General features: G+C 42.7%; 2 protein-coding genes across 2 annotated transcripts in view; one reads left to right on the top strand and one right to left on the bottom strand.

Annotated features, from left to right (window-relative positions):
* The first annotated feature begins 343 nt into the window (after positions 1 to 343).
* Positions 344 to 11,274, top strand: part of LOC102896283 (NACHT, LRR and PYD domains-containing protein 12) — a 19,854-nt gene continuing 8,923 nt past the window's right edge. Inside the window, exons 1-3 of the mRNA XM_025048883.1 lie at positions 344 to 509; positions 2,222 to 2,311; positions 9,360 to 9,530. Coding sequence (XP_024904651.1) covers positions 370 to 509; positions 2,222 to 2,311; positions 9,360 to 9,530 — 401 coding nt within the window. The 5' untranslated portion in view covers positions 344 to 369. The remainder of the gene's footprint in view (positions 510 to 2,221; positions 2,312 to 9,359; positions 9,531 to 11,274) is intronic.
* On the bottom strand, positions 6,138 to 8,230 carry TEX13B (testis expressed 13B). The gene has a single exon (XM_025048884.1). The coding sequence runs from the start codon at positions 6,895 to 6,897 to the stop codon at positions 6,253 to 6,255; it is 645 nt and encodes a 214-aa protein (XP_024904652.1). The 5' UTR covers positions 6,898 to 8,230; the 3' UTR covers positions 6,138 to 6,252.

The following is an 11,274-nucleotide window of genomic DNA, read 5'->3' as shown; positions in this document are numbered from 1 at the left end:
GCCGTGTTTTATGCCTTGAAGAATGACAGCAGCTGGATGTTTTTTAATCAGGTGAAGAAAAGATGGCAAGAAATATTCCAACAATATGGAAAAGGGTTTTCATCATTAATTATACACTTCTTATTTGGCCTCTTACGTAAAGTAAAGGGAAGGACTGTGGAAACTACTTTTGGGAGAAAAGTCTCTCCAAGACTTCAAGAAGAATTATTGAAGTGGACTGAGAAAGAAATAAAGGATAAATCTGCTAGGTTACAGATTGAGCCAATGGACTTTTTTCACTGTTTGTATGAGATTCAGGAGGAAGAATATGCAAAAAGGATAATTGATGATTTACAGTAAATTGTACTGCTTCAACCTACCTATACAAAAATGGACATTCTGGCTATGTCATTCTGTGTAAAAAGCAGTCACAGTCACCTGTCGGTGTCTCTAAAGTGTCAGCACCTACTTGGATTTGAGGAGGAAAAGCAAGCCTCAGCATTCATACCACCAGCCTTGACACCTAATCAGTGAGTACATTATGTCTTTTCTCTAGTCTTTTAGCCTTCAGAAATGATGAGCTTTCATTTTTATTTCAAGTATTCAGGCATATGATCATTGCTAGCATTGTCAATAAATAAAACAAATCATCTCCACATTTCATATATTATGTCAGTCAACATATTGAATATCACATATTGAACACTGACCTAGGTAGACACTGAGATAAAGTTAACATTTTTGAGCACTAACCATATTCAGGCAGTGCTAGCCACTGCAAGTGTGTTTATGTGTCTATTAATCTTCATTGTCACCTAGTGAATGTGCTCTATAATTATGTTATGAGCATGTAAGTCATCAAGATTACCGTTGAAGACTCTGCTATTTTGGTGTTGATGACCATTCTGGAAAAGGTTATAAACTTAGCATTGAATTGGCTATCAGTTTCTCTACATATACTTCATCACTGAGGTCTCAAAGAACTCCAGGTTAGTAAGGGGTAGTACTATACTCCTGTGTATGTTGCTGTAAAGCCTGGGCTCTTTGCACCAGACTTGCACCTTCACAGAAGGTCGAGAGCTGGAGTTCAGAAGCTTGGGTAAACCACTTATATAATGCAGACTCTATACTACAAAATACAGTTCTACTGACTTATTGACTAAAGCAGCCAGGAAGACACATATTCATTTGTGTTATCTAGAAAATGCCACTGGTCATAGTCTGTTCTCAATACTTGGGTTAAGATGGACAGTGCTTTTCCTTTAGTTACAGGGCCAGCTGAGGGGTAGGGAACCTTGAGAAGGAGACAAGAGTGGGCAGAAGTTTCTACTGGGGGAATGAGTTAATCTGAGTATTTTCTCTAAGAGTTGTATTTCCTCAGTGGGCAGTAACATAGTGGTGAAAATAAGCATGCGATAGGTGTGTTTGAAAGAAATGGGAGTGGAAGGGAGGTGCAGCAAGAATTTGTGTTTGGGGCTAGAGGGGAAGGGGTAGGAGAATTTACATTGACTCAAATTATGAAGGACTTTAATGTCTTGACGAATTCATGACAGCTTCAATCCAACTGTATATTATAAATAAAATAATAGATAAATATATTGAGAGATTTTAAACACTGATGGAAACAAAAAAATGGCTTTCGTTCACTCTGGGTTTCCAGAAAATCAGCCTTAGATGGAATCTCCATCTCCAACCCTATTGCTTTTATCAGAGGGCTTAAACTCTCTTCAAAATTTAACCCAAAGTACTCCTCTCTCAAACATGTTGACTAAGTGAGAGTTTACTATTAAACTTGCCTAGTTCTCAATTATTACCCTTAATTCTTCTGTTAGTGCGGACAACCAAGAATCAGTTATACTGTAAAGATAGGTTGACCTCTCTGAGTATCTGCAAAATGGTGATTGTAATACTTGTTAAGGACCAGGTCAAGTAAGTTGTGTAGGTAAAGTGCTTACCTCAGTGCCTGGCACACAGTAATAACATAGCTTTAGCTTTGGATTCAGACAGACCTGAGTACTGACCTCTGTTCTGTACCTATGTGACCTTGGGCAAATTACTTAAGGGTTTTTTTTTTGTGTGTGTGCCTTAATTCCCTTATCTGCAAAATGGGGTAATATCTCCTAAGGTTTTTGGAAGAGGTAAATTAGCGCTGGTATGGTAACAGAAGCCAAAATAAGCCTTTAAAAAGTGTTGTTTTTATTTATTTTGTTTTAAATTATTTTTGCCATCTTATTTCTTTTAGGTCCTTCCAACTGCGCGATTTGCCAGGGTCTCAGCTACACTTGCTCTGCCAAGCACTGTGTAATCCATACTGTAAAATCAAAGACTTGAAGTAAGTTGAATTTTGCTATAAACTCTTAAGTATTTGCGGGTAAGGACTGGGTTGCTAGAAATTGCACTCTCATCTGATCGGACCTGAAAACAAAGTATAACTAGTGCTCAACTTTCTCATAGAGAAACAGCAAATAAAAATATATGCCATGAGCCTGGAAGGGGTAGGAAGTGAGGTGCAGTCCCTGCCAGCCCCTCCTGCCTCTTTCCTTTTTTTCTGTGCTGTTTTTGCTATAGTGAGTGGGTGGCAGGCTTTAACACCTAAGAGATTTGTGTATGGTGTCCAACCTGGACTCACTTCCCTGCTTCCTTTTCCTTCCAGACTCCCACTGACCTCCCCCTTGGTTTTCTTTCATTTGGGTCCTGTCCCACTCCATGCAGCTTGATTATCTTTTTCTCTCCTTGCATTCTCCCCACCCCTGCAGTTATTCCCCAAAGTGTCACCGCTCAGAATTCCCCAACCCTGCCCTGACTTTGTCCTTACTCACTCTTAGGTGCCTTGTCCGCTTGTCTGTCCATGTCACTCACACACAGGCCTGAGCCTCTTTGGTTTCCCACCCAGTCACCACACAGATCAATTTCTGCTTTCCTTCCCTCCTGTCTCAAAGGAAGAGATGCCCTTTCTACACCCACTCAAGCCAGTAAATTCACTTCCTTTTGTATTTTTGTGAGCATTTAATTATTTTACTTTACACAGCACAGTATATAAAGATAAAAAGCCCTCTACCCCACTGCTCCATAATCCACTCCACCCAACCCTATACTCCCACACCCCTACTGCTTCTTCCCATCCCCTGACCCTGATACCACCCTTCCTAGGTAATACTTTGTTTGTTAAATGTCTTCCCAGACCTTTTTCAAGCATAAATCTATAAATTTATGTGTGCCTTACACATTATAATGTACAAAGCACACATATACACACTTACAGAACTTTGGGGAGTTTTGTTTCACAGAAAACAAGACTGGCCCTTCGTATTTCTTTTTCAATGAACAGAGCAATGGATATGCCTCCACAGTATGCAGGATCTGCCTCATTCTTTTATATATTTCTTGTTTTCAGGCTTTCTTCAGCAATCTCCTTCTCCATGGGTCAAGCTTCTCCCATATTCAAAAGAACCCTCTCTCAGCTGTGTATCCCACATCACTTCATCCCTTCATAGGCAAGAATCCTTGAAGAAGAGCCCCCCTCACTGACTGTACTTCCTTACTTCTTGCTCTTTCATGCCTGAGTACTGTCTGTTTGGCTTTTGCACCTCCCACGCTCAGATCTACTCAAAGATCAAAAGTGAATGCCAGGCCAAATGAACAGTTAAGAGCCCTCCTGCAGCCCTGGGCACTGCTGAGCATGCTCCCCTGGCAACTCTCTTCCCCCTGTTCTGAATACTCCTAAGTACCTCATTGCCTCCATGGTTCCCAACCAGGGGCCGTTTTATCCCCTAGTGGACATGTGGCAATATCTGCAAACATTTTTAGTTGTCACAGTTAGGGGGGATGTGCAACTGGCATCTGGTGGGTAGAGGCCAGGGATTCTGCCAAACATCCTACAGTGTACCTGACAGCCCCCTACAACATAGAATTACCCAACGTCAAGCGTCAAGAGTGCAGAGGTTGGGAAACCCTGCCCTAGAAGGATGTAACAAGCCCAAGGACATTTCTGACAAGGGCAGACAGGCGATCTTGCTCCCCACTTCTGATGGTTGTCCACACCTGCCCCAACAGGAAATAGCCCAGAGTGTCACATCCAGCTGCTGTAGAGATGTCCCAGGGCCATGGCAGCGTCAGTCTCTAGATCCAAAGTCCCCAGTGATGTTCAGGGTTCCTTCAGTTGTCTCATGGTGTGACTCCTCACCATCCTTCCACCTGCAAGCTAAACCATGCATTTAGCCCCCCTCGACACTGTTCATTATCATGAGAGGAGGAGATGCAGACCATCCTCCCCCTTTCCCGGTTCAACCCCTCCCTTTGGAAATTGATTTTCCACTGGGATGTGTTCTGTTCCACATGTTTGAATTCACTGAGGGTTTTGTACCTAGATTCTCCCCGCATATTTACCCTGGTGGTACGTTGGGGGAGAGAATCCCTCAGGATGGCACCATACTTTGGTCAGTGATCTAGACCAGCAAACCTGTCGTGCACAATCAGTTGCTGACTCACCTCCTTGGCGGTGGCTCGAGTCCCCTGTTCAGATCTGATTGTAGCCAATTCTGCCCACTGCGGACTGGCGAGGATTCTCTGGTCATGGGTCAGAATAGCCAAAGCAGTCCTTGCCTTTAGCTGGTACTGGCATCCTCTGTAAGCAAGCGCTGAGGGCTTTCCTTAGGAGTGGCAAACCTCTGCCGTGTTGTAAGCCCGGAGTTAACTCCAAGCCCGTCTGGATTGTTTTTAGTGATATAACTCGCTCAAAAAATGAACAGACTTCTTGCCTAATTCATTTCTGGAAACTTGGGGTGCAGGAATCCCCACTACTCATCACTCCCTGAGGCATGTCCCTAGCCAGTTCGGATGTTTTCTTTGATTTTTGCAACTGCTCTTTTAGTGCCAATTTCTGACTTGGAAATAATCTGGTTTCCCAGAACAGGAATCCATTCAAGTTAGAGTAAAAAAAAAGGGGGGGATCTGTGTAGAGTGGATTTTCACCCAGCACGATTGCAAGTAATAGAAAAGTGGTTGGGCCACCACTTAATCTCTGGGGTCACAGGATCAACACTTCTCTGAGCCTTTCTGCTGCTTGGAATGTCATACTGGTGTCCTCTCACACACTCGGCCTCTGTAAAGCACATGGCTCTGCTTTTCCATAGGCAGGACAGCCAGGGCCAGGCCTCTGCTGTAGCCTCCATGACCATGGCTCTGACCTTGGCCCCAACTCCAAATGACCCACTGCTTCGTTGCCTAACGTAATCCCAACTATGGAATCTGCCTCTATTCAGATTCTCTAGTGTGAATCTGTTTGGCTCAGGATAGGTCAAATGTCCACTCCTTCTGCAATAACCTACAGCCTAGGTGCGAGGAGGGAGTGGGTGCCCAGGTCCACCAGATACTAGGGTGGGAGAGAGAGACACACACACACAGAAGCTGCAGCATGTCTGGAATGTCCAATACTTATGTTCTAGAACACAAAGTGTATCATCAAAACATGTCTCTTCCTGTCAGTCTATACCTTCCCCACCTCCCACCTAGCCTCTCCCACTCCCCTAGCACCATTATCCCATTCATCCCCCCGACTCTACCCAGCCCCTCCATCCACTCCATCCAGCCCCTCCCCCACGCCCTCCAGCCTGTCCCCCCACATCAATCTGAAAATCAATTTCCCATTAGGATATGTTTCTGTTCTATTAAACATTTCTGAATTTAAGGCTTCTGTAGCCAGATTCCCCTCTTACAGCAGAAACAAATTTCCCTCCGTGAAAAATTCACGGCTTTGCACCAAGGGCAGTCCCAATCCCCGGGCCTGCGAAATAGTGGTCTTCGCCGCCATTGGAGATTGGTGTCTCTCTTGTCTTCTTGGGATTCTTTTCCCTGGGCCCCCACATTAGACTTCAATCTAACATCGGAGGGCTCCTTGTGGGGAGACACCTGAGGTGGAGCTCCAGCTTTGAACGCTGCTGCTGGTGGGGATGGTGTGGGTGCACCTGGGAAGGGGAATAAGGGGTATGAGTATGTGAAAGACAGGGAGCTGGACAGGAAGGGTTTCTGGTGAGACTGTGGACCCGGGCTTCAAGGTCCCAGAGAAATAAAACATGGCAGTTTCCACTGACCTGAGTGAGGTCTCCCTCCCTCTGCCCGCCAAAAATGTATTCTCCCCCACTGCCTCCCCCTCTCCCAGAAGCTGCAAGAGATATACACCCAACTCCTTTTTGGTCTCCGCCCCCTCCACTCCCTCCTCATCCTCAGCATCTGTCTTCCTCCTCCTGCTGCAGCACCCCCACCTGGTCTACCTCCTCACCTGCTCTTTCTGTCCCAGTCCCACTGGCAGTGGCCAGGTCTGGCCCCTCTGCGATCTGCTCCTGCACCTGGGGAGACCGCAGTTCCTGGAGAGAAGTGAGCAGGATGAGACCTGTTCTGGGGGCGGGGCCCATAGACAAAGGCGAGGCAAGGAGATGGGGCAGGGATCACGTGGGGTAATCTTACTTGGAAGAGCTGGCACCTCAGCAGGTCCCTCTCTTTCTGCACCTTTTCCAGTTTAGCTTGAGTCAGCTGCAGCTGGTAGGCAGCCTCTTTGCGCTCCATCTCCTGCTGCGCCGTAAGCTCCTTCAAGTCCGAGGCCAAGGCCCGTGCAGCAGACTTGTGCAGTTTGGCGAAATCATGTAGCCATTGCACCCTGCACGCGTTTAACTGGCCCTGCCTGCGGGCAAAGCGCACACCCAGGGCCAGGCTGCCCCAGGCACAGGCCTCTTTGGCCTTGCTGGGCATCGCGCTGTCCTCCAGGATGGCCTTGAGCTTGTCTTCCACCTCTACCCAGGACAGAGATGTATTCTCGACGTAGAACTCAAGGCCTTTCACATGTCTGGCCATTTTCTTGTTAATGAAGTCCACCACCTTGCCGTGCTGGAATCCCCCAGAGGGATCCTCGGGTTTTAAGGCCATGACTGCAAAGGCTTTAGGAGCTTGGCTGGCTCTGGGGGAACGAATCAACCAGTGACCATTGCCCCTTTCCCTTAGCCTCTCCCTTCACCCTTAGCTCCTCCCCTCCCTCTCAGTCTCCTCCCATTTGCTTGCCTTCCCCTGCCTCTTCAGATCCTCGCTCCTCCCAGGATAACTCCCACCAGCCCTTACGTCTCCAGCTAGGGGCCGGAAGAGGGGCAGGCTGACCACACCTGCTGACCAAACCCGCCTACCGTAGGTACTTACTGCCCCTGCCTAAGACACCCAAAGAGTCACGGCACCTCTCTTCCTCCAAGAGCTCCTGGAAAAATGAACCTTGGGGCCAACTCTGGAGGCTTTTACCTTGAGACTGTTCTAACTTACAGAGATAGTAGGGGTGGGAGGGAATGTACCAGGAAGGTCCCTTCCCTCGGCCCCGGGACATAAGCGAACCTGCTACAGTGTTGAAAGGCCTTGACAGCGGGAAGAAACAAGAATGGTCAGAAAAGACTTAGGTCCAAGAATGTGAAGAGTTTGTAATAAAGTTTTAAAAATTTTCACCCCGCCATAATGGTTTGTCCCATGCCAAGATCCGCTCCCCTCCTAGAGCTGATGTGTTCTAGAATTGCAAAGAGCCCGAATCTCTCTGTGACCTCAGGTACCCGGAAGTAAAAGGTGGAGTCAGAGAATAGCCTCATCCCGCGTTGACCCAAGACCAAACACTGTAGTCATTCTAAATGGTCATTACCTACCCCTGAAACGTGTCTTGAATCTTATCTACCTTCACGCCCCCCATATCTTCCCGAGACCACTGCAGCCCTCTGTTATCAGATCTGTTTCCTACCCTGCCCTGTCATCAGAAGGGTCCGACCATGTCTCTTTAAACCTCCAATGGCTTTCTGGGGCCTACAGGATAAACCAGACAGAACCCAAGTTGAGTTTTACTTTGCCACTTACCATGATGACCGTGTGCTGTAACGGAATCTCAGTTTCTGTGGGTTTACAATGAGGGCCGAATGACAAAGTGCATGTTAAGTTGATGTAATGTTTTCTGTAACCCCATTTTTGTAAAATGTACAAACAAATACTGTGTGTGTGTCTTTGTGTGTCTTTGCACAAGTTTCTTTAAAAAAGGAATGGAAGAATATATACCAGACTTTTAACATCGGTTGTCTGTGGGCAGTGGATTCAGAGTGGAGGTTGGGAAAAAGGTTTTATGTTTTTAAAATAACATCTTTCTATGATTTCATTTGTTATAAAGAACATTATATGTATACATGCATTAAAAATCTGTGAAGTTATATACCAGAATTTTAACAGTGGTTATCTTTGGGACAAGAATATAGTACTTTTTTTTTTAATAGATTGATGTAAATATTTTATTTTATTTATTTTTTTCATAAGTTGAATTTTTCTTTTTTCTTTTTTTAATTTTATTTTATTAGTTTCAAGTATACAATACATTGGTTAGACATTTATATAGTTTATAAAACGATCCTTCTAGTTGCTCTTTCTCTTCTCTGGCTTTCCATCTAGCCATTACATTAATACTAACTGCATTCATTGTGCCGTGCTCCCCATCCCAGTGAAAAAAACTTTATTCTTTATATTTTTTCTATTTTAAAAATTATTAATCACAAACATGTATTATGTTTTTCAAAATTAAAAACTTTTTTCTGATAACTAATCATTATAAATAATTTTTAATTACCTGGAAATTAACTGTCTCTAACCCCACCCTTCTCCAAACCTGAAAGATAATCACTGTTAATAGTTTGATATACAGTCTTCCAGTCTTTTAAATAAAGATATGATTTTTAATTTCCACAGTATCAAGAGAGGTTCTACCACAGCAGAAACTCTCACTTTTTTTTTTTTTAAATAAACTAAACAAGTGTCATGGGAAAAAAAAATAGGCCATGGCAGATAACTGGCAGGTTCTCAAATGAAGCATCTTTTCTATCTCCCTTGCCTCCTGGCCTTTGCACAGGCTGCTCCATAAGCACCCCTCTTGTTCTCCCCTCTTCCATTCTTCTCATCCATCTAACTCCTGTTTAATTTCCATTCCCCATTTACGACAACACTCACGTATTTCTTCCTCTTTTAAGTATTTTTTGATCCTCCAAACTCCACCCTAAGCTAGGCTGAATTGTGCAACCTTTCTGTGTCTCCATGATACCTTGTGCATACCACTTGCAGTATTTTTCACACTGTATTATAATCTATGATTTTCTAATATTTTTCCTCATTAACTGAGCATGCCTTGATGGCACGGTCTGGGTCTTAATTATTTATGTGTCTAGGTCTTAATTATTTCTGTGTTTTCAGCATCTAGCACAGTAATAAGCACTCAATAAATTAATTATTGAATGAATTGAAATAATTCATTATATCAGTAAGGTGCAAACAGGTACCTTTAGAGTACTATTTTATTTCTTCCCTTAAATTTCTTCTTCTCCACACAGAATGATTTTCTGCCACCTCACAGCTTCTTGTAGTAGGGACCTCTCTTTAGTATTAGAAACCAACCAGTATCTGATAGATTTGGAATTTGTAAAACATACCCCGGAAGATTCAGAAGTGAAGCTTCTGTGTGAAGGATTAAAACAGCCAAACTGTATCTTACAGACATTGAGGTAACTGGTAGCGGGGGAATTTGTTATCTGTGTTCATATAATTTTTGTCAATTTCTGTTTGTATCGGGGGAGAGTGTGAATAAGGTAATGAGGTCATTCTGTTCTCAAGGTTGTACTGATGACTTATCTCTTCTGCTTCTTGTGGGGTGCTAGCAGTTGTTCTCAGCACCAATCGGTGGCTCACTGAGCTGGAATTTAGTGAGACAAAACTGGATGCTTTAGCTTTGAAATTGCTCTGTGAAGGCTTAAAAGATCCAAATTGCAAATTACAGAAACTCAAGTAAGTTGTAACTATTAATTTCCATGCTGCACGAAAATTTTTGAAACTTGCAACTCAAGATGGATTTTTGTGATCAAAACACATTTCAAGGAGTCATAGGGAGGAAGAAGAAAAGTGGCAATCCCTAAAATTATTCCTGTGTAACAGGTTTAGGTCAAGAATTTTCAACATAAGTAGTAATAACATCAACAATAATAATAATAACACTTATTGAGCAATTGGCTTTCTGTTAAGTGTTGTGCTGAGTACTTTGTATATATGATTTTCTTTCATCTGCACAATAACTATGAGAAGTTCAGATAATTATCCTCATTTTAGCAGATGAGGAAACAGACTCAAGGTCAGAAGACTAAATAACATGGCAAAGGCGCAGAGTTCAGAACCCAGATGTGTCTGACTTCAAAGTCTATGGTAATGACCTAATAAAAATTGTATCATATATTTATATATACATATTTATATAAATATAAAAATGTGGTAAGTAGGATTATTCATACATATTTTCTCATGAAACTTGTGTTACTGTATGTGTGTGTGTGTGTGTGTGTGTATGTGTGTGTATAGAGATTTATTTTAAGGAACTGGCTCACACAGATTTTGACAGCTTTCAAGTTCAATATCTGCACAGTAGAACAGCAGGCTGGAGACACAGGAAAGAGCTGGTGTTGCAGTTCAAGTCCAAAGGCAATCTGCTGGCAAAATTCTTCTAGGGAGATCAGTCTTTTTCTATTAAAGCATTCAACTGATTAGATGAGGCCCACCTACATTATAGAGGGTAATTTATTCAAAGTCTACTAATTTAAATGTTAATCTCATTTACAAAGTGCATTCACAGAAACATCTAGAATGTTTGACCAAATACCTAGATACCATGGCCTAGCCAACTTGATGCATAAAATTAACCATTATAATATATATGTGGGGTTTTCTAAAGCAAAAGCTTTTTAACATTAAAGTTTTCTAAAATCTACTTTGAAACTCTTTTTTTTTTTTTGCAAAATGCTTCTATTTAAAATTCCTAAATTGAGGAGCTATAGATACATGTCCTTTTGAGCCCTCTTCAAGAGAGAGTTTGGAGCCTCGTAACTCAAGGGAAAATTGAGCACTCAAAAGTACTAGTGTATATCATAGAAATTTTTGAAAGTGATGGAAGAAAAAGTTGATGAGAAATGGTTTAAGGAATTGGACTACTTAATATGGAGGAACAAAGATTGAGAAGACAGGAAGGTCAGTAAAAAACACTCTTTGTTCCAAAGTTGGAATATTGATGATGGTGATGGGCTGGGTTTCTCTAAGGATGTACAATTAATGAATAATAGACTTTTAGATAAGAGGAAAGGAAAAATCTTTGGACTGTAAAGTTTCTTAAGAACAATTATAGCATTCCCCCCCTTGGATTTTCAAGAAAATATGAGATTATTTATACATATATACATATTTATATTAATATAAATATGTGATACA

This window comes from Pteropus alecto, unplaced genomic scaffold, assembly GCF_000325575.1.
Source record: "Pteropus alecto unplaced genomic scaffold, ASM32557v1 scaffold246, whole genome shotgun sequence".
NCBI lineage: Eukaryota > Metazoa > Chordata > Mammalia > Chiroptera > Pteropodidae > Pteropus > Pteropus alecto.
The sequence above is the reverse complement of the archived record's forward strand: the minus strand, read 5'-3'. Positions and strand labels throughout refer to the sequence as shown.